This window comes from Onychomys torridus, chromosome 23 (genome assembly GCF_903995425.1).
Source record: "Onychomys torridus chromosome 23, mOncTor1.1, whole genome shotgun sequence".
In the NCBI taxonomy this organism is placed as follows: domain Eukaryota; kingdom Metazoa; phylum Chordata; class Mammalia; order Rodentia; family Cricetidae; genus Onychomys; species Onychomys torridus.
In genome coordinates, this window is record NC_050465.1 from 43,755,698 (window position 1) to 43,783,049 (window position 27,352).

The following is a 27,352-nucleotide window of genomic DNA, read 5'->3' on the forward strand; positions in this document are numbered from 1 at the left end:
TCCAGGAGTCCAGTCAAAGAGAAGGAAGAGGGATTCTATGAGCAAGGGCATCAAGATCATGATGGGGAAACCTACAGAAACAACCGAACCAAGCTAGAGAGCACTCAGGAACTTTAGACCAACAGCTGTGGAGCCTCCATGGGACTGGACTAGGCTCTCTGCATAACTGAGACAGTTGTGTAGCTTGATCTGCTTAAGGGCCCCCTAGCAGTAGGATCAGGATCTATCTCTGGTGTGTGAGCTGGCTTTTTGGAGCCCATTACCTATGGGACACCTTGCATAGCCTTGATGCAGGGGGAGAGACTTGAACCTGCCTTTACCGAATGCATCAGGCTCTGCTGACTTCCCATGGGAGGCCTTACCTTTTCATGGGGAGTGGGTTGTGGGGGAAGGCTGGGGGGCAGGAGAAGTGAAGAGAAGGGGATCTGTGATTGGTATGTAAAATGAGTAAAGAATTTAATAAAAAAAAGTGAAAACAAAGGAAGGCAATGATAGAGACTGTTGTTTCCAGGAAGTCCCACGGTGTCTACATGAAATGAATGAAGAAACGTAAAAATGTGCTGTGTAGAACATTATTGTTCATTATCAATATCACGTGAATAAAAACCAACAATGGCTGTACCTATTTACATATGAAGTCTGATTTTTTTAACCCTGTGTCCTTGTGTGTGAATGTGTGAATGGCATATGACTGCAATAATGTGACCATATTTTATATGACTATATTTTGAATTTTTACACACAGAATTCAACAGTTTCTAGACCCAGGGAGGGGAAAGGCACTTCTGGAAGGAAAGACTATAAGTCGTTTGGGCTATTAAAAAAGAAGAAAACTATTCTAATTCGAGAATAAAAAATAAACTTATTATTTATCTATGTGTTTGTTTGATGTTTTGAGACAGAGTCTTGCTATATAAACCTAACTGCCCTGGGACTGCTATGTGGACCAAGTAAACTTTGAACTTGTGGCAATCCTCCTGCTTCTGAATCTTCAGTGCTGGCCTTATAAGGGTGAGTGACCATACCCAGCTAAAAATACTCTTATTTTGAAGTCAGCTTAGTGATGGAAGGTACGGTCTCCATTTCTTCCCTCTGAAATGTCTGGAACATAGTAAATGCAGTTGGTATTTGACAAGAAACAAGCTGGTAGCTGGCACTTCACTTCCTCCCTTGATCACGGTATCATGTGTCAACCTAGGGCACCACTCTCCTACCTCTTGAAAGGAATGGATTTCAGCAGCCGCCTTTACGAAATTGCTGAACACCTGGGCAGTGATGAACTGGCCGCCCTCAAGTTCCTGTGTTTGGACCACATCCCGCAGAGGAAGCAGGAGCACATGGAGGATGCTCTGATGCTTTTTCAGGGACTGCAGCAAAGGGGACTATTGGAGGAAGGCAATGTGTCCTTCCTGAAGGAGTTGCTTTTCCTCATCAGTAGGCTGGACCTGCTGACCAAAGTCCTGAACACCAGCAAGGAGGAGATGGTGAGGGAGCTGCAGGTTCTAGACAGAGCCCGGGTTTCTCCCTACAGGTGGGTAGCAATGCAGTGTGTGTGTGTGTGTGTGTGTGTGTGTGTGTGTGTGTGTGTGTGTGTGGGGGGGAGCTGGGAAGCATGAGCTGAAGGGACGTGACTCTGAGGGCTGCTGCTGGGGTCCACATTGTGAAGCGACTCGTGAGACTCTGGGCTAAATATGTGATTCAGAGAAAAGTGCTAAAGCCGTAAAATCATTTATTTATTTATTTTTTTAATGCAGTATGGCACAGAAAGGGAGTACTGCGGAGGAGAAAGGATTTGGCTTCGGAAGGATGAGACGGGAAGATGTGTGTGGGGGGATATGATCAAAACCCTATGTGTATTAGTTTCTTTCCTGTGGCTGTGGTAATATATCTTGACCAAAATTAATTTATAGAAGGATATAGTTAGTCTTTCTCATCAGACCTTTTCTTGGATCACCAGCCCCCAATCATGACATGGAAACTTATTACTAATTTTAAAAGCTTAGCCTTTAGCTTAGGCTTGTTCCCCACTAGCTCTAACAACTTAAATTAACCTGTTTCTATTAAGCTGTGCTCTGCCATTTTTTAAAAGCTCTCCATTCTGTACATGTGACTTCCTCCTGCTCTTTATTAAACCAATAAGGGGCCTTAGGCAGGTGAGGCAAAACATAGACACATATTCAAGTAGTGTAAACAAGTATACTTCAACACCTCCCCCCCTTTTTTGTCTAAATAAAAAGGAAAGGTTTTAACTCTAACACAGTAAAACTATATACAGTAAGAATAATTACCAAGTAAGAATTATATTCACAATATCCAGTCCATTTTGTATTTGGCAAATTTGGAGAAAACCCTGTATTATTTATCCTATCTTGATGAATACAAAGTTTTTACCTAACCCACTTTCTATCATAACTTGTATTACCAGCATAAAAATATCCTTTTAGACCTTAAAACATTTTCTTAAATAAACAACTTAAGCTTTTATGTCTCTCCACCTTTATAAACTTTTCATCTTTTTTTGTAAGTTTCTTTTTTGAATTTGGTAACAAAGAAAGCAGTAGAACTCTATTTAGTCTTCAACTCCACCAGAGACCTGAGAAGGATAAAATATTACCTGGATAAACAGGAAGTGTGGAGCAAACAACTTCCAAAACTATAGAAATGACAGAGACATCTGACTGCCTGGACAGTCACACAAGGTTCCTCTGCAATGTTGGGTATCCATCTTCAGCCTACAGGCCTAAAATGTCTGACAGACTTTTCTGTGAAGCAGGAATTTTTGAAGGACTGTCCTACCTGTCTTGGCGAAGTTCAGCCGTTACTTTCTTTTGTGTCCTGCTTGTCCAATTTGGACAGCATACTGTCAGCAGTTGAGGCAAGGGCAGTTTCTTGCACAGTGACTAACTTTACCATAAATGAAAGCAAACTCTACATGGAGTTTCTTTGACGCCCGTGATCTTCTCTGAAGTAGATTGGTGCCACCAGGAGCAGGTGTATCTCACTGTCATGAAAAGCCTTATGTTATTAAAACACCTTAAATGCCATATTCTGTAGGTCTCTGAAGTGTTTGAAGATCATCTGTTTATCTAAAATATTTCACCTTGAAAACAAACCTAACATGACTACAAATTTGATTGTTATAGATGGCTAATTACTAACCTGTATTTCTTTCTTTTTTTTTTTTGAGACAGGGTTTCTCTGTAGCTTTGGAGGCTGTCCTGGAATTCACTTTGTAGACTAGGCTGGCCTCAAACTCACAGAGATCCACCTGCCTCTGCCTCCCAAGTGCTGGGATTACAGGCGTGCGCCACCACCGCCTGGCTTGTATTTCTTAATTATCCTAAATAATTTATAATAATAGCTTTCAAATACTAGAACTTTACATTACATTTTAAAATGAGTTGCATAGGTACAGTATCTTAAAGTATGTTGAAACAAAAATAACCTTAAATTTGTATCAATATGTAAACACACCTTAAACAAGAGTAGAAACATATAAATATGTTATAACAAAATAACCTTAAATTTGTATCAATATACAAAAATCTATATCAATGTAAAATATTTGAGATTAATAGTTTTTTTTTTTTAGGTTAAAAGTAGATTCAATAATCTACCCTTTTATTCTACTATTCTATATCCCCTCTTTTTTTCTTTTCAGAAAGAGATCCCTGAATTTAATCTCCTTTGCTTAGTTTTTTCCCTGACCATGATCAATAACAACTTGCAACTAACCCCACTAAACAATGACAAACATCCATAACCCATCAAATGACCAAAAACCACCCACCCCACTTCTTGGGAATGTGGGCATCGTGTTCTTAAAATTACTTCCTGTTGTCGGGGGTGATGGCATCTTTACGGGGTCCTGAGAAAACTGGGATAATGATCAAGTCCTGGGAGAGTTAGCTGTTGTCCAATCTCAGTGTGCAGGGCTTATCTGACGTCCTGGCTGGAGTTCTCTGTGAGGTTGGACCAGCTCAGCCAGCAGCTTTGAAGTTGTTATGGATGGAGATTTTTGAGGAAACTGTAACAGAAGCATTCTGTGAAGTTGGATCACCTGGGCTACTTGTCTTCATTGGTGGCTGGTCTTTATTTTTTCTTTCTGAAAACACACACACTTTTTTAAAGGTAACATACATATCTGCATTAACACAAGTATGGAATGTGTAGTGTGCCCAAATCAGCTAAAGATGATTCTCTGTTCTCTGTTTGAGCAGGTGAAAGACATCTGTCAACTTTGTAAGTCCCTTTGGACTACATAACCAAACTGTAATATAAATCTCCATCTATGCTACATGAAAGGATGGCATGTAATAATAAGTCATAAGGACTCTGTAGCTAAGATTTATCACGTCTCATCCAGTCTCAGCTCTGTACCCATGTAGAGGGACCAGCACATACATCATCTGTCTTGTAGTTTTTTGTGGGTTCTTCTTTTCTGCCTGTAGCTAAGGTTTTTCAGGAGGTCTCCCTCGGTCAAATCTGACCTTTATTAATTTTGAAGAAATCCATAACTCTTTGTTTTTGGTGGAAACAAAGGCATAACCTCTCTCTCAACACAACACATTTCCTGACTTCCATTCTGAAGTAAAAACATTCTTAAAGTATATAGGCTGGTTCAGTTCAGCAGTTTCCATAATCCAGTGTCTCTTAGCAGCTGCTGTTTTTGCTCATTAGTATTTAAAAAATTCAAAGTTAACAAAGCACTATATGGGGTCCAAATGCCCTGTGTTAGAATATTTCTCACCCTTACATGGCTTATTCTTTTTATATTACTTCACTCTTTCTTTAAAGACTTTATTATCTTTAAACTATTTTTTTCTATGACTGTCTATACCCAGTCTTTTTCTTTTCCTTTCTTTTCTTCCTTCAGCACCTAAGCACATTTTTGAAGCATACTGTAACTGTTCAGAGGTTTCCTTGGCCTAGACTTGGCCTCGTGTGTGTGTGTGTGTGTGTGTGTCTGTCTGTCTGTCTGCCTGTCTGTCTGCCTGTCTGCCTGTAGTTTCTCTGATCAAGTGAGCCAAACCTTAAACCGCTAGGCCACCTGCCACAGGGCTCCACGTAGCACTTGGCACTGGTACCTGGCTCTGCCCAGTTTGGGTAGAAGAGAGCCAAGCCTCGTGCCTGTGGGCCCCCCACACCTGGAGGTGCATCTATCAGCCCCAGCTGTGGTTAAGTTTCTGGGCCTGCACTGTGGTAGTTGTCTCCATCTAGACTCCCATTCTATCTAGTAGGGCACCATTCAAGTGCTCAGCTGTACAGCAGGGCCTCTTAAAGGAGCCACGCCTCTATATGCTGCAAGCACTGGGATTGCATGGGAGACTGCCGTTATTGGCACGCTGTGTCTGGCTGTGTTCAGATCCCTTTTTCAGCTTTCTCAGGCCCTCTGTAGATTTACGTGCCCTGCATTGGGCACCAAATGCAGTTGGTCTTTGTCGTCAGACCCTTTTTTTGGACCCCCAACCCACAAATAATAACACAGAGACTTATTATTAATTATGAAAGCTTGGCTTTTGGCTTAGGCATGTGGCCAGTTAGCTCATAAATAACTTAAATTAACCTGTTTCTATTTAATCTACATTCTGTCACGTTGGCTTTTTACCTCTCCTCCATTCTGTATCTCCCATTTCCTCCATGTCTGGCTGGCAAGCCTAGATTCATGCTAAGTTCCTCCCCCCCCCCCCCCCCCCCCAAATCCCACCTATGCTCTCCTGCCTAGCTCTTTATTAAACCAATGGGGGGCCTTAGGCAGGTAAGGCAAAACACAGACACATCTTCACACAGTTGGTAAACAACCCGCATACTTGCCCCGGATTGGACCTGATGGGAAATGTTGTGAATTATGGGTTTTCCTTCTCAAGCCCTTGCCATACTTGATTCTGGGCCATTTCCCAGGAACCTGGGTATGGACTTGGCCAGAGTACATCTACCTGGCCAGTATTAATTAAAGCTTGTTCAAATTTGGCTTTAAACTGTGCTATGGTCTTATTCTCAATTGGTGGGATTAACACATACCCTTCCCACTTCCTCATTGCAGACCAGGGGACCATAAAAGTGGCCTGCCACCATCCCAGTTTGGAGTGAGGCATGGGTCTGAAACCTGGTGATTCTCACCTCACCCCTCCTGTGTGTGTGTGTGTGTGTGTGTGTGTGTGTGTGTGTGTGTGTTAGGGTTCTTAGATGGCTCCAATTGACCAGAAGACACCTGATATGCAATCGCAGAAAGCAGGTTTATTCTCAAGAAAAGACCAGCATGCTGGGGCCTGCCCTAAATGGGCAAGGCAGCCCCTTTTAAGCCTGCTTAGGGGAATTCCCCTGTGGTTAAGTGTATTTTGAAGTGATTGGGTATAGACCCTTACTAGTACAGGAATCATTTTATGATTGGCGCATGACATCTGGTCAGCAACTGTGGTTGTGGTGTCAGGGGTCTGTCTGACTGAAAATAGCAAGGACAATTCCTGCTCGTGGCCGGGTAGGACCCTTGATTGGCTACCAGACTGGACATACTTCCCGAGGGTCTGTTGGAAGCCAGACATGATCAACTTGGATGGTGGTGTAATATGGGGCAGAGGTTTTAGCAAACTGGCCCCTGGGGAAAAAAAAAACAACTGGTCCTGATCCCTTTGTGTGGTGTGGTGTGTGTGTAAGTGTGTGTGTGTGGTGTGTGTGTTCATTGTCTCCAGTAGGCTGGCCTGGATCTTGCTAGTTCTAGTCTTCCTGCCTCCACCTCCCCGAGTGCTGAGATTAAAAGTGCATCCGGGTTACCCATCCCGCTTACATAGTGCAGGGTCTCTGCATTCCACGCTAACACCTCACTCCACAGCCGCCTGCCCAGCCTGTCTCAGGAAGGCGGAGTGAGAGACGGGACATATGAGGAAGTGTCCTCAAGAATTGGCAGGGGCTCCTAAGGCTTGGGATTGTGCGTGTGTACAGCGAGGGCGGCTGGCACCGCCATGCCTCTAATGATTAACTCAGCCTCTCTAAATAGTTCTCATCCTCCATCCTCGGAATGAGTCATTTCTGTTCTCCAGGGGAACTTTCCTCCTAGCTCTTTCAGTTTTTAAGTCTCCCCCCTCCCGCCCTCTGCCCCCCCTCCTGCCCTCCCTTCCGCCCCCCCCTCCTGCCCTTCCCCACCTCCTCCCCTCCCCCCTCCCCGCCGCCCCCTCGCCCGCCCTCCCCTCCTTCCGTCCTCCCCTCCACCCTCCCCTCCGCTTTCCCCGCCCTCCTGCCCTTCCCCACACCCTGCCCTCCACCACCCCCTCCCCCGCCCTCCCCTCCTCCCGTCCGCCCTCCCCTCCGCTTTCCCCGCCCTCCGCTCGCCCTCTCCCTCGTCCCCCCCCCCCGCGCCCCCCCGCCCCCCTCCGCCCCTCCGGCCCAGCCCAGCCCTTTCGCGCCCCCCCTGACGGCTGAGTCTGCCAGGCCCCTGATTGAGTCACCGGTGGTCAGGTTATAAAGCCCCGCTTCTTGGACTCGCTGGGAAACGGTAGCCCGGCCTCGTGGGAACAGGAAGTGCGAGTACTCCTGGGGACAGCCGAACCTCCGAAAGCTAGCGGCGGCCTGCTGCGGGCCTCGCAAACCTTCTTCCCGGAGCTGTGGCCCCTGATCCCCGGAGCTGTGACCCGCGATCCCCGGAGCTGTGGCCCGCGATCCCCGGAGCTGTGACCCGCGATCCCCGGAGCTGTGACCCGCGATCCCCGGAGCTGTGACCCGCGATCCCCGGAGCTGTGACCCGCGATCCCCGGAGCTGTGACCCGCCGATGCCCCCGGAGCTTGTGTCCCGCGATCGCCCGGAGCTGTGACCCCGCGTCCACCCAACAGAAGAGTGTATTTTAGATGATAGTTCCAGGAGGCAGATAGTAGTTGAGATAATAGCATAGCAGCAAGCTGGCACTGGGCAGGACCAGGAAGCTTAGAACTCACATCTCCCCTGCACACAGGAAACAGGAAGTGTGAACTGCAAGTGAGACAAGGCTGTAAACCCCCAAAGCTTGTCCTTACTGACCGACTTCCTGCAAGGCTCTACACTCTAAAAGTTCCTCACCCTCTCCAGACAAGGGACCAAGTGTACATAAGCCGGTGAAGGATACTTCTCATTCATACCACCAGAAGTCAATACCCACAATTCCGTCTGTTACAATGTGTTACATTAGATGCAAACTCATGTATCAGTGTGTGACTACTTACAAAGTTATTAAGTTTACCAGGGGAAAGGACAACAAGGCAGCATTCTAAGAGTACCTCAGTCTACTCCAAGAAAGGAACCACCCCAGAATGCCCCTGGGCTGGGCAAGGGGAGCGGAAATGGAGAACTCTGGAGGTGTGCTCACTTTCAGCCATCTTTTCTCACCTGCTGAAATAAGCTGTGAATACTTGATCCCCTTACCTGTGCCTCATGTCAAATTCTTTTCCTCTGGGATATAAGAACCAGGACTACTAACCTGGTTTAATAAGAAGGCAGAGTCACCCATCCATGACACTCTCATCTTGGTGGCTCCTGCTTCCTGACACCCGCGGCATGTGTTTACTTTGTCTGTGGATAGGATCTCACTGCTTCCCACACTGACCACCCCTCCCACCTGCTCATGTACTCATGTATGCATCTAGAAGCTCTCCATGGCTTCACTGCTCGGATGACGGATGACGGTTCTGCCATGAGGCCTGGCCCTCCAGGCTATATTCTAGTCCTGCCCTGTCTCAAGAGAACAGGCCATGTGTGTTGGTTTTGTTTCTTGGTGCTGTGACCAAAGCGATATCTAAAGAAAGGAGTGTTTATTTTGGCTTATAATTCAATCAGTCATGATGTAGCCATGGCGACAGGAGCCGGGGGTTGGGGGGGGATGGGGGGGTGGGGGGGGGGGGGGGGGGGGGGGGGGGGGTAGCAGGCTGGTCATGTTGTATCTGCAGACGAAAAGCTGGTGAACATCTCATTTTCCTCTCCACGCTGTCTGGGACTATGCCCCCCCTAGGGGTGCCAGGCTTGTCCAACTTCAGGGAGTCCAATCTCAAACCCCCTTACAGACCTGCCCAGACACCCGTCTTCTCAGTCATTCGGATCCCTTGGGCATTGTGAGACTCAACTTCTCCCCACCATACGGAGAGTGGGCAACTGAGCTCTGGAAAAAGCTCCTCGCCCCGTTACAAGGTCATGCTTCTGTGACAAGGTTTTAAAATAGAACACTTTGTCCCTTTCCCCTCTTCAAGGTTCTTTCTGCTCAGTGGTCCTTGAAGTGAGTTTTAGTTCTTCTCTCTCTCTTACTTAACTTACCTTTTTTTTTTTTTTAAAGATTTTTGTGCCAGGCGGTGGTGGCACGCGCCTGTAATCCCAGCACTCGGGAGGCAGAGGCAGGCACATCTCTGTGAGTTCGAGGCCAGCCTGGGCTACCAAGTGAGTTCCAGGAAAGGCGCAAAGCTACACAGAGAAACCCTGTCTCGAAAAATGAAAGAAAGAAAAAAAAAAAGATTTTTGTATCATGTATACAGTGTTTTGCCTGGCAGGCCAGAAGAGGGCGCCAGATCTCACTAAAGACCATTGTGAGCCACCATGTGGTTGCTGGGAATTGAACTCAGGACCTCTGGAAGGGCAGCCAGTGCTTTTAACCTCTGAGCCGTCTCTCCAGCCCCATAACATTTTTATTTGAGCCTTGCAGTGGCCTTCCTCGTCATCTCCTGGTTTGTAGTAACCTTGGCATGGGAAAGCCTCACAGGCAGCGCTGGCAGCCATGCTTTCCTTGTTATATGGCTTTCCTACTTCAGGCTTGACTGTTCCAATGTTGACACTCACTGGGTGTATTATTTTCCTAGGGTCGTCGTCGTAATAAAGTACCACAAACTGAGTGTTTAAAACATTAGCTTAGCCCCATGTGGTGGCATACACCTTTAATCCCAGTACTTGGGAAACAGAGGTCGTCAGATGGATCTCTGAATTTGAGGCCAGCCTGGTCTACAGAGTGAGTTCTAGGACAGCCAGGGCTGCACAGAGAAACTCTGTCTTGAAGAAAAAAAAAAATCAGAAATCCGGGTGCTAACAGGATTGGCTCGTCTTTGGAGATCTGAGGAACAGTGGCCTTCTGGCCTCCAGTTCCTGTTTTACAGATGTTCTCTCTAAGCTGCTGGTCTCAACGTTTCCTTTTTCTTATTAGGATACCAGATGTTGGGTTGGGCCCCACCTTCATCTATTATGATATTAATTAGGCCACTTCCTCACAGTCTAGGTATACAGTGGCTTTTGAGGGGACTAATGGATATGAGTCAACCAGGAATGCTGTATTGTTCGTGCTTACTAGAATTGTGAATTTTATAAGAAGTTTATTTATTAAGGCACCTATTCATCATAAGAAACGATGGCCCCAGAACTAGGAAAGTCAGGTGTGTGTGTGTGTGTGTGTGTGTGTGTGTGTGTGTGTGTCTCCCCTCAACTTCTGCCATGTTCTTGGGCTCTTAAAAGGTCCTGTCCTGTGAACTAGGCTGAGGCCACAATGCCAGACAGTATCTTAAGTCCCCTGACCAGGACAGGGACTGTCAAAGACCTAACTAACCTCTGATCGCACACAGAAGGGTCAGCAAAGGGTCACCGCTGAATGCTTGTTCACAGTTGTCTCATAGGAGCCAGGAGAATAAAAAAATACACTTGTGAGGTGACTTGCCACCATAAGGATACTCTAGGTGTTTTGTTTGGAAAGTTGTAACTTCTGCCTCTACAGTGTCTGAGAAACTATTCCAATTTGTTACTAATAATGTTAATGAAGCCTGTGGGTCTCCATGAGGAAGATAAAGGGACCGTTGTTGTGTGACAATCCACCATTGCCCAAACGGGATTTTCTTGGGGAGACATGACACACACGTCTGCTCACCCTAGACAGGGAACAGACCAAAATACAGATACTACCAAAGTCCAACTTGGTGAACTAATAGTATCATTGGGGTTACTTACAGGAACATGGGTGGGGGTGACTTACAGGAACATGGGTGGGGGGTGACTTACAGGAATGTGGGTGAGGGTTTACTTACAGGAACAGAAATGATTCAAAGACAGCTGCATCACCAAAGCTCACCCCAGCATGGGTGACAGCTCACAAAGCTGAGAACCTGGAGCTCACTACACAGCCTGCAGGCCGCTCAGGTTGGAGAATGTCCTTTCCAGGTGCTTCAGTTGGTCAAAACCTTCCAGGCAGCCCAGCTGGTTTCTGCTTCTCCCAGGCGGCTGGTCTATTCTCGGAGTCTTTGCAGCTAAGCTTTCTTCAGTTTGAGAGGGATGTTCAGCTTTTATTGCTTACTCTGGCATGGAGGGGCTAAGTGAATCTCGTCAGTTTCAGGGACTTCCTGAAGCTATTTTGAGTTGTTTACTTCCCTGTAGGGTAGAATGTTTCGATCTTGAGGAAACTGTTACACAACTGGGGCAGGTGCTTTGTACTAAGGTTAAAAGGGCCACAGGAGCTTTGGGCTGGACCAATCTTGGCCAAACTGAGAATGTTTAGGGAAGTAGTTCTGGGATAAAGAGAGATGTCTTGAGATGATGGTAGTGCGAGGTATCTTCTGTTTCTATACTATTTCTTTTTCCAGAATTTTATTTCCCAACTTGACTTGGAAACCAGCATTTTTGCCTATTAAAGTTATTTTCCTTTACACAATACTGTTGAAACTTTTTCTGACTTATATTTTGCAAAAGTTTAAAGACTTACTTATTTTTATTTTTAATTACTTGTCTGTGTTTGGGTATGTGTATGTGAGTACAGGTGCCCTCAGAGGCTGGAAACCTTGCCTCTCCTGCAACTGGAGTTACAGCTGGTTGTGAGCTGCCTGATTTGGATAACCAGAATTGAACTCTGGTCCTCTGCAAGAGTATCATGTGCTCTCAACAGCTGAGCTATGTCATAATCCCAAGTTTTGCTGACTTCTAAACCATTCTTTTGTTTATTCATTTGGCAAGCATTTTCTAAAGTCTTAAATGTGCCCAGAAATAATAATGCTTCTGTGGTGGTTTGAGAGAAAATGGCCACCAATGGGAGATGTGGCTTTGTTGGAATAGGTGTGGCTCTGTTGGAGGAAGTGTGTCACTATGGGGGTGGGCTTTGAGGTATGCTATGCTTCAGCTACACCCAGTGACACAGTTCACTTCCTGTTACCTGTGGCTCAAGATGTAGAACTAACTCTCAGCTCCTTCTCCAGCACCATGTCTGCCTGCGTGCTGCTATGTCCCACTATGATAGTAATGAACTAAATCTTTGAAACTGTAAGCCATCCCAATGAAATGTTTTCCTTTATAAGAGTTGCTGTGGTCATGGTCTCTCTTCACAGCAATGGAAACCCCAACTAAGACAGCTTCTGCCACTGACTGAACTCTTAGTGTGCTTTCATGTGCTGCCTAACCGTTTGGGCAATGATGGATTGTGTATGTGATGTTGGTCCTGGGAGGTTCTGTTACCTCACTAGTGATGTCATAGTACTCTTAGTTTAAGAATACATTGTGATGTTCACAAAGTGAAGAAATCACTTGATGAGGATTTCAGAATATGCACTATGTAGCCAAGGATGACAAACTTCTGATCTTCTTCCTGTGACTGTAGTCCATGGAAACTTATGTAATTCACACCTGTCTGTGATGTAGCATACATTATCCTCTATCCTACAGATGAGCAAAAAAAAAAATGTGTAACATGCCTAAAATTACAGAGTTCAAAGATGGTGGGACCCAGAGTTATAGCAAGGGTAGTCGGGAGTCCTCTGTCCTCAAACACTGCACCTCACGAATCTCATGTTAATAGAAATGAAAAGGGCATGGTCCAGGCTGTCAGAGGACTCGGGTGGTTTATGAACAGCCCATTGTAATATGTGAGTTATCTTTCTTGTGGGAAACGAATGAAGGTTCGGTGAGAGAGAAGAGCCCTGAGGATGCTTGGGCACCATGTGATTGCAGGGGCAGTGTACGTGTGGACATGTGCAGCCCGACAAGGGAATCTGGAGTGGGGAGAACACAGGGCAGCTGGTTGTGTTGAGAACTTCAGGACCTTGGTATTGGTGAGAGTGGAGGTGTGTTTGTGTGTGTGTGTGTGTGTGTGTGTGTGTGTGTGTGTTCAGAGTCCCTTGTATTCTAGAAACCAATGTTCAGCCTTCTTCCTGAAGAAAATGGCTGGGACATTGATCAGGTCTTAGAAGGGAATCAGCTCTGATATGCATTGTGGAGAATATAATTCCCCCAAATCATCCCACCTGGATCTTGATTTTTATAATGACACAGGAGCAATGTGATTCTTTTAGCTGAAGTTATTTGGAATGCAGAGGTGGTGGTACTTGGCTCAGGGCAGGCTGGTTGGCTTGACTTGGTAGACATCCATCACTATCCAGCCTTCTGCTGAGGCTCACCAGTCAGAAATGGTTGTTTTAAGGAGGCCCTGGGAGTGAGGCCTGCTGTAACTCCGTGTAGTAACGGGAAATGTTCTAGACTGTGTTTCTAAAGTGTCTCCATTCCCCACCACAGGGTCATGCTCTTAAAGCTCTCAGAAGATGTAGTTACATCAGAGTTGAAAGAGTTTGAGTTTTTTTTGAAAGAAAAGATCCCCAAATACAAGCTGCATAATAACACGGTAAGACCTGGTATGGCCTCAAGTTGGGTCATTAGTGGGGGTCCTGAGGCCAGAGAGGCCTGTTCTGCCAACTGTTGTATTCAAGGTTGTGTTTGTTTGTTTGTTTGTTTGAGACATGGTATCATGGAGCCCAGGGTGAACCCAAACTTGCTATGTAGCCAAGGACGACAAACTTCTGATCTTCCTGCCTCCCCCTCCTGGGTGCTGGGATTTCTGGCATGCGCCACCACTCCCCGTTTTTGTGGTTCCAGGATAGAATTCAGCACTTTTTGCGTGATAAGCAAGCACTGTTCCAACTGAGCTATACCCTGTGTTCTCACTTCTTACCCAGAGAAAATAAAGTAGTTAGGCAGGGGTAGTGGTTACAGCTTCGATGCCTCTACACTGTAAAGTGCTACTGCTTAGCCTTGGGGCAGAGCCAGGAGCCAGAGAAGGCAAGTTTGTGCAGTGCCACCACACATGGGGCCTGGCAGTGTTGCACGAATCCTAATTGGCTTTAATAAAAATCCGGAGCCTGGTATCAGGGTGAAAGCTGAAAGATCATGAAAGATCATTTTGCACCCCAATAAGCCCCTCCGCTGATGCAGCAATCCAAATCAGACTGAATTAGAAAAAGCCCCGTTTGCTGGGCAGCAGTGGCACGTGTCTTTAATCCCAGCACTCGGGAGGCAAAGCCAGGTGGATCTCTGAGTCCAAGTCCAGCCTGGGCTACAGAGCGAGCGAAATCCAGGACAGGCACCAAAACTACACAAAGAAACCTTGTCTCGAAAAACCAAAAAAAGAAGAAAAGAAAAAGAAAAGTAAAGCCCCAGGTTAATGGGTAAAGCATTGCTGGGTGATTCTCCAGCCCAGAGAGGAGACAGGAACAGGGATGTGAGACCAAAAAACCACGTGTCTGTTTTCTGGGGTGTAGTTTAAATGCCTTCTGGGGGAGGACTCATGTTTGGAGGGACTTTCTGAGGGTCAGGGTCTAGGCAGAGAGGTGGGGCTTCCACCAGAACAGATCAGAGAGGCAGAGCAAGCCACAGACACCACCTCTTACCTCACCAACGCCTCAGCCTGAGAGAGAGCTGAGTTCTTGTCTCCTCTCGCCTTATATTCCTTTCTCTGTCCAGACATATCGCCTCCTGTCTCAACCTTCCTAGTGCTGGGATTAAACGTGTGTGCCACCACTGCCTGGCTCAGTTTCTCTTTTAGACCGGGTTAATCTCCTGTAGCCCAGAGTGGCCTTGAACTCACAGAGATCCAGACGGATCTCTGCCTCTGCCTCCCAAGTGCTAGGATTAAAGGTGTGAGCCACCACGGCCTGACCTCTGTGGCTAGCTCTGTCCTCTGATCTTCAGGCAAGCTTTATTTCCTAAATGACAAACAATAGCAGGGCCAGGGAGGAAAGGTAGCCTGGGGTCACACCGTCCTCACCTCTGCTACCCTTGAAACATCACCTTTGCTTATTTGTCCCCACCCCCACCCCTCAGTGTGTGATGTGTGTCTTTATGAGTAGGTTGTGTGATGTATGTGTCTGTGTCTACATGCTGGGTACATTGTGTACATGTTTCTTATGTATATGTGTGGCCTATGTACCTGTGTGTGTGGTATGTACCTCTGTGATTTCTCTTTTTGTCTGAGTTTATATATATGTAGTACTTATGTGTGTGGGTTTCTCTCTCTCTCTCTCTCTCTCTCTCTCTCTCTCTCTGTGTATGTGTGTGTGTGTGTGTGTGTGTGAGATCTCTGTGTGTTTGGTGCACATGTCTCTGTATATTGAGATTAATTGAGGTTTAGAGGTGGATAAGGTACCAGGGGCAATGCCAGATGTAACGCAGTCTCTCCAGGGCTATCCCTTCCCTACTTCTCAGGCTGGGCCATTGATGAAGGCATCCACATCCAGTTTGAGAACAAGGCCTGGGGCCTGGTGACCTCTGACATGGCTTCTCTGTCTTTCCATTTTTTTATCCCTTTTAGTCTAGAAAACACAGAATGGCCTCCCTGCTTACTGTCAATTCGGAGAGATCAGCAATTGCTCAGAGGTTGGGGGTGGTGGTGGTCTACTTGGGAAACCAGGCTGGACCCTTGCTTTGGGAGGAGTGGAATTGAGGAAACAAAGCTCTAACCCTCAGTCAGGCCTGTGCACTGTCTGTCCCCTTGCTTTCTCCTCCCCAGAGCTTGCTTGACATTTTCGTAGAAATGGAGAAGAGGCTCATCCTGTCGGAAGACAACTTGGACGCCCTGAAATCCATCTGTTTCCGGGTCAAAAAGAGCCTGCTGGGGAGGATCGAGGACTATGAACTATCTAGCAGAGGTAGCTAGCTGATGGCTGCGAGTTGGCAAAGCCCTCAGAGTGGCGGCTGTTTCTGACCAAGTTCTTCTTTTTTAATTCAGGGAGAAGCATGAGCCTTGAGGGAGCGGCCGAGCTGCCAGTCTCCTTTTCGGATGGTAAGGCTTCCGGATACATTTCTTAGATGCCGAGCTGCTGGGTTTCCTCATGCCCTCTTCCCCGCCTTCTGCCTCGTCCTAATGTCAGGATGAAAGTTCAGGGGCCACTTGTCACCTCAGCGGCTCTCTGAAAGATGAGAAAAATTTACCAAAGCCCCGTGGGAATATTTGAAATGAGCACGAAGGCCGGGCGGTGGCGGCGCACACCTTTAATCCCAGCACTCAGGAGGCAGAGGCAGGCGGATCTCTGTGAGTTTCAGGCCAGCCTGGGCTACAGAGTGAGTTCCAGGACAGGCCCAAAGCTACACAGAGAAACCCTGTTTCAACAAACAAACAAACAAACAAACAAACAAAAAAAGAAAATGAGCACAATGTTATTCTGTTGGAGGGTCTTAACTCTGTTCTGGCTGTATCTGCTTTTGTTTAGAGATGTGTGTAGCTAGATTCGAAGGATTTCCCAGAACATTCTTTTGTTTTGTTTTGTTTGAGACAGCGTCTTTCTACATAGCCTTGGCTGTCTTAGAACTCTCTATGTAGACCAGGCTGATCTTTAAATCACAGAAATCAGTCTGCTTCTGCCTCAAGTGCTAGGGTCAAAGGCATGTGCTATATCATGCCTGATTTTTTTTTTTTCCCCAGAACTTTCTTGATCAAGGTTCTCTGCTATGTGAGAGGCTTCTTGGCCAAGTGTTCAGAGTCCTTCTCTATCGCTGGTTAAGTCCAGGCTCCCACTGCATCTGAATTCCTCCACTGTGTGCCTGCCTCAGCCTGGGATGCTCCAGCCATGTTCCCTGTCTTACCCGGGAAGGGAGCTCATCCAGACCTCTGTTTTTTTAACCTAGGAAAGCTAGATGGGACCAGCAGAAGGTTTCCTTCAGTTTCTTGTTTATTTGAGACAAGGCCGCCCTATGTAGCTCTGGCTAGCCTGGAACTTGCTCTGTAGACCAGGCTGGCCTCCAAATCAGAGACTCACCTGCCTCTGCCTTCCAAGTGCTGGGATTAAAGGCATGTACCACCATGCCTGGCTCCTTCAAATTTTTTGTTTATTTTGAAATTTCATTTATTTTCAACTATGTGTGTATGCATGTCGTTGCCCATGAAAGCTAGAAGTGGCATCAGATTCCCTGAAACTGGAGTTACACATGACTGTGAGCACTATGTGGGTGCTGGGAACCAAATTTCCTTCCTCTGCAAGAGTAGCAAATACTCTTAACTACTGAGCCGGCTCTCCAGACCCCTCCAAATTTTTTATCAATCAAATATTCTGATTATAAAAATTATATGTGCTCCTTTGGGGGCAATTTTTGGTTGTGAGCCCATTAAAGGCTGGTCTATCCCTCCAGCCCTTGGGGGCAATTTTTAAATTCAGAGAAACTTAAAATAGTACCACCACCCCTCTGAAAACATTGACACTGGTAACATCTTTTTCTTTTTTTAGTATTTTTATTTTATAATTGACTTCACATATCAGCCACTGGTAACATCTTTCTTATGTGATCACTGTTGTTACACTTGCTGTGTAATAATACACTCTCTTTATTCACTTTAAATTTATGTGTAAGAGTGAGTGGCTGAGTGAGTTTATGCACAGCATATTTGTGCAGGAGCCTGAAGATGTCAGAAGAGGGCATCAGATCCCCTGGAACTGGAGTTACAGATGGTTGTGAGTCACCATGTGGGTGCCGGGAACCTGTGGTCTTTTGCAGTGAGTGAGCTCTCAACAGCTGAGCCATCTCTCCCACCCCGAGCAAGATCAGCCTCCTTTAGAGAGGAGTCCAAGTTCATGCCTGTCCAAGCCCAGCTCTTCAGTGTGTTTGAATCAGAGAACTCATCCTGACCTCCTGCCGTGATCAATGACCACAAATCAATGACCAAAAATGAGGCAGTTTGGACTTGGTCTCCAGAAGCCCTTCCTATAAGATCTACATGTCTAAAATATGCTCAAGGTGGTTTCAGTGTTTATTTTTAAAAAGACCGACCTTAAAGGGCCAGTGAAATACTGTAGTAGGCAAAGTGTTTTCCATTCAGGCCAGGTTATGTGAGTTGGATCTCTGGAACCCATGTAAAGGGAAGAAAAGAACCAACTCCTCAAAGTCCTCTTTGATCTACACACACACACACACACACACACACACACACACACACACACACCCTTTGCCACCAAGCCTCTCATTCTGGGAATTTTTCTTGGTTGCCTGCAGGGGAGGACTGCTTCAGAATGTCGGCGGAAATGATCGACTCCCTAGGAGAACAAGACAGCCAGCCGCAGGTACACCTCCCCTCTCCCGCTTGGCATTGAAGTTTCTGTTACTTGTGTTTGTTGGCTCCTTTAAAGATGCCAGATAAGCCAATAAGGGGTGGAGCCTTCTGGAAATCTCGAGAACTCTGGGGAAGAAAAATCTATAAAAGAACCAGTTAAAGATGGAGCCTGTCCAGTTTTCTTTGTGTTGAATCATTCGTCACTGTTATTGCTGTTCAGTTTGTTTGTCTGATTCTGAGACAGGGTCTCCTATAGCTCAGATTGGCCTTGAACTCATTATATAGCTGATGATGACCTTGAACTCCTGACTCCCCTGGCTTTATTTCCCAAATGCTGGGATTATAGGCATGGGCCGCCACACCAGGCTCTAATTTTATTATAAGGCCAAAGGCAAAGGTACAGGAATTGTTGGAAGGTAGAGGGTGCGTGAGACCGCTCTCTTCTAGCAGCTGGGTCAGCTAATATGGGTGCACGTGGGGGAGGGGGTGGGGCTTCAGGAAGAGCCGCTCTAGCAGGCCTGTCCTTTTAGGCTGCCATTGCAGAGGGGTCCCTCCTTTGTGTTGGGCGACAAACAGGATCTGATGGGTTTTCGTCTCAGCGAAGCTTGTAGAAAGATCTCCTTCCTAGACAGAGCTTCTGTTTACAGTCTTCAAGAATTCACTGAATACAGTTCAGCCCATTAGCCTCCCTGTGGCAGGGAGCAGGGGAGACCCCGGACACTCCAAGAAAGAATATGCACTAGGCTGGTCTACTGAGAAGATTCTCAGATCAGGAAATCAAGGACTAGTCAACATTGTGCTACATCATTGTCCTCATCAAACAAAGATATTATGTTAATATCTTAGTAATTGCTTGTATTACAATATCTGAATAAATCTACTTAATATAAGTAGGAAATACTTATGATAATAACAGATACTGAGTATACTTTGTGCCTAATACTTTATGTCATAGAAAACATTAAAAGGTGAAGGATTTGTACAATAGGAAGAGGAACTCAAACAGCCAGGCGGTGGTGGCGCAAGCCTTTAATCCCAGCACTCGGGAGGCAGAGGCAGGTGGATCTCTGTGAGTTCGAGGCCAGCCTGGTCTACAGAGCGAGATCCAGGAAAGGCGCAAAGCTACACAGAGAAACCCTGTCTCAAAACACTCCCCCCCCCAAAAAAAAAATAAACAAAAACAAAATGTTAACTACTAGGTAAGTTGGCCAGAGTCCTAAGGTTTTACACCATGGATGCTGGCCTTTGTCTCCCTAGCCTAGGGTCCTTTTTTGAACTTTAGGAGACAGTGTGGGTTTCCAACAAAATACTCAGATCTCAGCCCGAAACAGCCCTAAGAGAATAAGAAGAATGCAGGGCCCCTCTGATTTTTTTCCTGTCGGGATTCCATAAGCACAACGTGACCAGCTCCCTGCTCTCCATCAACTGGGCCATCATCCTTGGCTTAAGGCATGAGCTTTAACCACTGAGAGACTGTCTTGTGTGAAGGGCGAGGCCCTCAGCTGTTAGCCAAGGAAGGCAGATGAACTGCATAGAACACAGAAAGATTCCCAAGGTCATGGAGGGACATCCCAAGAGATCACCTTTGAGTCACAAAACTCTAGTCCCAGGTGGCCCGATGTTTTCCGGCTGGAAGCTCTTTTGGATGCCGAGGGAAGCCGACACACGCACTATTGTAATAAGCTATGATGGCAGAGGTGATGTATACGCCACCACCGTGCAGGGTGCTTAGCAGGCCCAGGCCCCCTTACTGGCAGCTCAGGAGAAGCTGTGCCAGCGGAGGGACGTAAAGCAGCCTTTCCGGGAAACGGCCCCAGATTTGGCTGGAGCAGAGGAAGGAAGTGGGGCTTCCCAGTGGAGTTAGGCGGCGGTCCAGCCTCTTCCCGGGCAGTTGCCGCTTGCTGGTGTCGTCCGAGCATTTGTTGACCAGTTTTTGTTTCCCAGGTATCAGACAGAATTTACCAGATGAAGAGCAAACCTCGGGGCTACTGTCTGATCTTCAACAATAATGATTTCAGCAAGGCGCGGGAGGACGTGCCCAAACTCCACATGATAAAGGATAGGAAAGGAACAGAACATGATGAAGGTACAGTCGGATCCAAGGGAGGGCACAAGTACTGTTTATTCCTGTGGGGCTTCTTTAGTAAACAAGGAGAGAGAATGGTTATACCCAAATGGCCCCATGATTTGAGAAAATGGAGTCATAGTTTAAGAAAATGTATCAAGCATTTTTTTTTTGTTTGTTTGTTTTGGGTTTTTTGTTTTTGTTTTTTTGAGACAGGGTTTCTCTGTATAGCTTTGTGCCTTTCCTGGATCTCGCTCGGTAGACCAGGCTGGCCTCGAACTCACAGAGATCCGCCTGCCTCTGCCTCCTAAATGCTGGGATTAAAGGAGTGCGCCACCACCGCCCTGCTGTAACAAGCATTTTTAAATTCATTTTATTACTATTTCCTTGTGGAGATAAAGAACATTCTTGCATATCTGTTAGTTCTGCTTTTTTTAAAAAATTAGGTTTTAAAATCAAAGTAGTATATGCATCATGATAAAATGACAGCTTTTACTAAAAGGTTTATAATGAAGCATCAGTGAACTTAAACATTTTTAAGTTTTATTTCATTTTTTATTTATGTGTATGTGTCTCTATGTGGTATGCCCATGTGTGTGTGAATGCCCCTGGAGTCCAGGAAAGGACATCAGATCCCCTGGAGCAGGAGCTGGGAACCGAACTCCCGTCCTCTGCTAGCTAGAGCAGCAAGCATTCTCTCGGCCCTTGGGCCTTCTCCCCAGCCCTGAGCTTTGCTTCTAACCCAGCTAAATGATAAGTGTTTTTGTAGAATGAATTAGTCCAAAAAAACTTGGCTGTGGTATCAGAATCACTGCTGGGACTTTGCTGATAAAAGCTAGTCTGTTGCAGAGTTGTGAGTGCCCAACAAAAGGCTGAACTAGCCAGAAATGCTTTGGAGCCTGTTTATGTTAATAGTGAGAACTTACAAATTAAATGAAAAAATAATTCATAATATAAGAATATAGAAAATGGGGGGCTGGAGAGATGATTCAGCGGTTAAGAGAACTGGCTGCTCTTCCAGAGGACTCGGGTTCAATTCCCAGCACCCACATGGCAGCTCAGGATTGTCTGTAACTCCAGCTCCAGGTGATCCATACAGACATACATGCAGCAAAACACCAATGCATATAAAATTAAAATGCAATAAAATATAAAAAGATTTATTTTTAAAAATATTATAAAAATGACCATAACTAAAAATATTAACAGAAGTTATGCAAACCAGCCATTTGAACTTATGAGCCATGATGTCAGTTAATGACTTATTTCTTAAACTGAATAAAATTTGGAGAGTTAATGTAGACTGACCATACACATCAGGATATGTAATAGTCCCTGCTTCCATGTGATTTGCTTATCTAGGCAAACTTGTTCTAAGATATTTAAAAGCTTCTAAATTTAAGGCCAAAGGTCAACATACACTGGGTATTGAAAATAAGTTTCAACACTTTCACAAGACCATATTTGAAAGTAAACACGATAGCATTCCAGCTGGGAAGTTAAAGCTACAGTGCCTTGGGAACTACTTTGTAACCTTTTTTTTCTTATCCACCTCCCACATTCTAAAGGAATCCCAAACTTTCCACAGAACCAAAGCTCTCATAATCTTGGCACAGTTCTTCAGATCCATAACAATCATTGCGCTTTGGTTTTACTCTCTCTTCCTGATGTTAGAGCATCTCCTGACAGCTGATGCATATTTAGCTTTGATGGAGAGAAACCCAGAAAAGCTCCTCCAGGGCTGGGAGGATAGGAATGGATACAACAGCTGATAAAAGGTCTGAAGACACTGTTGGGCATGAACGAGGAGATAGTGTCTGAAACAGCAGAGGGAGGTATGGTCTAAGTGATCATAGGGGACAGCACAGTGAAAGCAAACGTGTTCATGCCATAGAGTCCTGGAAGAATTCAGGAACGGGAAGTGCAGGGTCTAGGCGAGGCACAAGTGGAGGATACATTGAACACTTACGGAGGACACAGTGCCCCCTGCATCTGCCACCTAGAGACCTTCGACTCCACCCGCACACAGAGCAGAGAGGGCACACTCAGAAGATTAGCCAGAGAGGATTGGGGTATCAAGCCCAGCAAAAAGGAAAAAAGAGAAAGTTAAAAAAAGGAGAGAGAGAGAAAGTAAAAAGAAAAAAAAAGTTGAAAAGAGAGAGTAAAGAACATTTAATGTCCCCGATGCAGGAAGTCAGATTTCTAACCCAAGTTGTCCCCAGAACACTGTAGACCTGGGTTGTCATCTACAGATCATGAGATCTGGTGATTGCCCAGTAAAACAGGCAGTCCCCCATCCAAGCAGCTGGCTGCAAAGTCCCTCCGTGAACAACCACACTCCTAGATGAAAAGCTTTCTGTCAGCTTTTTAGCTGACCAGTTAGTATCTATCACAGGAAGGAAAGGCAAACAAACAAACAAACTAAACAATGTAAATGAAACTACCACATAGTAGAGAAAAACCTTTAAAAAGCCGCATGTAAGCCGGGCGGTGGTGGCACCTGGCTTTTAGTCTCCAGACTGGAAGAGCTCACGGCATCTTGGGGGGGAGAGGAAGCAATATGTAAAGTATCCAGGGATCACAGTGTCACTGAATTTCGTCACAGCCAATCTGGACGCTGAGAGACAATGCAGAGGCAAAGGGCCTTTTGGAAAGAGCGCTCTCTCTTTCTCTGTAGCCAAACTATCAAAAAGAACGACAATAGAACTGAATCCTCGTGATGCGAGAGCCCAGCAAACTTGCTTCTGTGCACAGTGTCTTCAGCAATTGGCGTCACACGCCAACAGGGTCCAGTTAGTGGGACTGAGGGCCTGGGCCAGGTTCTGATCCCTGCCTGCTAGAGTTTTCTCCGTCTTGGGCTGTGTGCTGGGAACGGCTGTCATACATGGTCTGCCCTTCTCCCTTTCAGAGGCTTTGACTAAGACCTTCAAGGAGCTTCATTTTGAGACCGTGTCTTACAAAGACTCCACAGCAAGTAAAATCCGTGAGGTCCTAGGGTCCTATCAAAGCAAGGACCACAAGAACAGAGACTGCTTCATCTGCTGCATCCTCTCCCATGGAGACAAAGGCATCATCTATGGCACGGATGGGAAGGAAGCATCCATCTATGAACTGACCTCTTACTTCACTGGTTCAAAGTGCCCTTCCCTGGCTGGAAAACCCAAAATCTTTTTTATTCAGGCTTGCCAAGGGGACAGCTACCAGAAAGCTGTGCCTGTTGAGAATGACTCAGAGGAGAAGGACAGTGATTTAGACGTAGACTCACTATCTCAGAGGAGCTATATTCCAGATGAGGCCGACTTTCTGCTGGGGATGGCTACTGTGAAAAACTGTGTTTCCTACCGAGATCCCACGCGTGGAACCTGGTACATCCAGTCACTTTGCCAGAGCCTGAGACAAAGATGTCCCCGGTGAGTCTTGCCTACTAGGTCCTTCTTGGTGCTCTGTGACCTTACTCACTGCCATCATCAGAGCCCATTAGGAAGTGTTTATGGTTGAGATACTATGTACCAAGTAGAGAAGTACCCATGGGGAGCGTTTCATCTCTGAATGTAACTCACAGAGCTGTGTTTTCCAGGCCTGTTGCAAAGTGGGAGAGATGGCACATATTACTCTCTTTAGTTCATAGAAGGGAAAAACTAATATATTGACTGAGGAGTTTCCTTTATTCAGCAACCAGGGCACCACAGAGCTGCAGAGGACTCCACTTAGTCCAGCTCTCTGTCTTTGGGCAGCATCATGACATCCCAACTCCTTTAGGGAGTCTTCCAAGATGGAAATAATCTGCTTTAACAGATTTCAACTTTGTCAAGAGTCCTATTCTAGGCCTGCTAAGATGGCGTAGTGGATGAAAGCACTTGCTGCCGAGTCTTATGATTTGAGTTTGATCCCCAGGGCCTACTTGGTGGATGAACTAACTTCTTCAAGTTGTCCTATAACCGCCACATCATGCCCCCCCCCCCCTCTCTCTCACACACACACACACACACACACACACACACACACACACGTAAATATAACTTGTAGCAGGAATGTTAACAGGTCTTATTAATAAAAACAAACCTGAGGCCAGTTATGGGGTGGATGCTGGAAGATCAGAGAAGCAGAACAAGCCACAGCCACCTCACCTCACCAGTTCCTCAGCTAGTCTTGTTTCCTCACACTAGAAGCTTCTGTGGCCTCATCCCAATGGCTCTCAGCTAAACTGCTGCTCGAAATCCTGAATGCTTAACCAGCCAAATGCTTAACTAGCCCTGGTGCCTGGTTTTCACGCCTTATATATCTTTCTGTTTTATGCCAACACTCCCTGGGATTAAAGGCTTTCTTTCTGGGATTAAAGGTGTGAGTCACCATGCCTGGCTGTTTTTAATGTGGCCTTGAACTCAACAGAGATCCTCCCAGCTCTGCCTCCCGAGTGCTGGGATTAAAGTCCTGTTCTACCACTGCCTAGCCTCATGTTTAATATTGTGTTCTGTCTCTGACCCCAGATAAGTTTATTGGGGTGCACAATATTTCAGGGAACACAATACCACCACAATAATTTTTAAAAGAAATCCCATAATAGCTATCCAACCTTCACTCCTCTTTTTTTTTTTTTGAGCTGATGATCGAACCCAGGGCCTTGCACTTGCTAGGCAAGCGCTCTACCACTGAGCTAACTCCCCAATCCACCTTCACTCTTCTTAATAAACTGTGGGAAGCAGTGAAGAGTAAGGGACCCTATGTTTCCACTAATTTGATCCGCTTTTAAGCCACAAATGTGGGACAGTATCGCTATGTCATCAGTCCATCTTCAGTTAAATTAGGGCTCCATATTTCAGGTTCCCCACATGCACCCCCAGCTGACAGCTGACCAGTGCGGAACCCTCCTATGGGATTCTTTCAGATGTGTGTCTTATTGCAGTGTATAAAGAGTGAGAACTCCCCCATGGTATGTGGCCAGTGGACCATAACGTCAGTGTCGTGGTTTCATTTGTAACACAGACCATGAATCCTGCAGGATCTGCCAGCCACACAGAGGAATAAAGAGGTCACCCGACAGGTTTGCTCAGAGAGTTGGTGATGGAGGGGTGGAGATGGCGGCAGGGAGCATTTGACTTTCACTTGCCCACATGTTGGTAGAAACCTGTGGATGATTCTGTAGGTGCCGTGCTGATCTAGGCAGAGATCACTGGGAGATGTTTTGGCATTTGTGGGGCCCGAATGACGGTCCGTGGGACACAGTGGGGAACACACCCCTTCACAGGGAAGGAGGTGGGTTCTGCTAGGAATGCGCGATTCCCTGTAATCAGCAGAGATCCCAAGTAAAAGGCGATTCAGTGTGCTCTGAGGAAAGGGAGTGGCCAGGACAGCTGTGGTAGGTCTTGACTCCGTGAGTTATGACTTGAGACGCCTGACGCTCTGAGAGGCAGAGACCACGGGTGCTGTGTTCCCCTCATCCACCGACACCTTGTGTTTTTCAGAGGCGACGACATTCTCAGCATCCTGACTGGGGTGAACTATGATGTGAGCACTAAAGACGACAGGAAGAACATGGGGAAGCAGATGCCTCAGCCCATCTTCACACTACGGAAGAAGCTTTTCTTCCCGCCTAACTGACGCTGACACGTGTTGTCGTCCGAGCACTTTTTGTGTGGCAGGGAGTGGGGAGGGGGGTGAGTTTTAATTTATTTTTTATGATTTCTTTTATTGAGATTATAATATCGTTTACCCCTTCCCTTTCCTCCCTTCAGATCTTCCCACAGACTCCTCCTCGCTCTTTTTCAAATTCCTGGCTTTTTTCATTAATTGTTGTTACATGACTACACACACACACACACACACACACACACACACACACATATATTTCTCTTTCAAAAATATAACCTGCTTGGTCCGTATGCTGTCACTTGTGTGTTACAGGGATGATTGTCCGGTGTTGGACAGCAAATGGGTGACCATTCCCCACCCCCCTCTCAGCTGTCCTTAGTTACCGGTGGTTCTTTGTGTATGCTTTTAATTTCTTTTGAATTCCCTTTTAATTCCAAGCAAATCTCTGTTTTTGGCTGTGAGTTCTAAAAGACCATGAAGACTGTACAAATCCCTGCTTATCACTGCGTCATTGGAAGACTATTTATTAAAAGCCCCTCAGATAGAGAGCGGTTGGGGGAACGTGTGTGGTGATCGAAAAGGTTCCCTTGGTTTTTTGGAGGGAGAGACTTTAAAAATAGTTACATGGCTAAGTTTACTTGGTGCAGTTAGGAAGTGAACTTGGCTAGGATGAGGAGGTGGTTAAAGTTTTGCCAAACAAGTGTGAGGACCTGAGTTCAGATCCCTAGGGCCCATGTAAATGCTGATGGGCGTGTCGACCCTCCTGTAATTCCAGCGCTTGAAGATCCCTGGAGCTAGCTGTGTAGCCAGACTAGCAGTTATCAGTAGGCTCTGGGTTCACCTAAGAGACCCTGCCTCAATGATGATGGTGGAGAGCGACTGAGGAAGACCACACGTGTGCATGCAAAGCATGTGTACCCTCACACATGCTCATGTACATGAACATGCATGCAAGCACCTCCTATATGCATACACGTGAGAGAAAGCTAAACTTGCCAATTTTAATATTGCTGTTATATCGTCAATAAATATGTGTGATGCTCTTAGTTTTTGAAAATGTGGAAATGGGAGCTGGTGAGATGGCTCGTTGGGTAAAGGGACTTGCTGCCGAGACTGGTGACATGGTTTGATCCATGGGACCAACCGGTAGAAGGAAAGAATTGACTCCCACGAATTATCTTCTGAGCTCCAAAGCACACTCTCTCCCACACACAACACATGAATGGATGAATAGATGTAAACACATTTTAAGTGAAAATGAGGCCCCTTGTGGTGGCCCACAACCAAACACTTGAGAGGTAGAGGCAGGAGGATCAGGAATTTAGTGTCATCCTCAGCTACAAAATGAGTTTGAGGCCAGCCTGGGCTACATGAGACCCTGTTTCAAAAAGAAAAGAGAAGTGAATGATTTTTGTTGGTT

General features: G+C 46.2%; 1 protein-coding gene across 1 annotated transcript; it reads left to right on the plus strand.

Moving 5' to 3' along the window:
* Positions 1–903: 903 nt before the first annotated feature.
* Positions 904–25,989, plus strand: Casp8 (caspase 8). The gene is made up of 9 exons (XM_036173490.1): positions 904–1,011; positions 1,199–1,531; positions 13,481–13,586; positions 15,747–15,885; positions 15,966–16,019; positions 18,221–18,288; positions 20,223–20,364; positions 23,252–23,753; positions 25,806–25,989. Exons 2-9 carry the CDS (start codon positions 1,227–1,229, stop codon positions 25,939–25,941), a joined length of 1,452 nt encoding a protein of 483 aa, XP_036029383.1. The 5' UTR covers positions 904–1,011; positions 1,199–1,226; the 3' UTR covers positions 25,942–25,989.
* Positions 25,990–27,352: the final 1,363 nt, after the last annotated feature.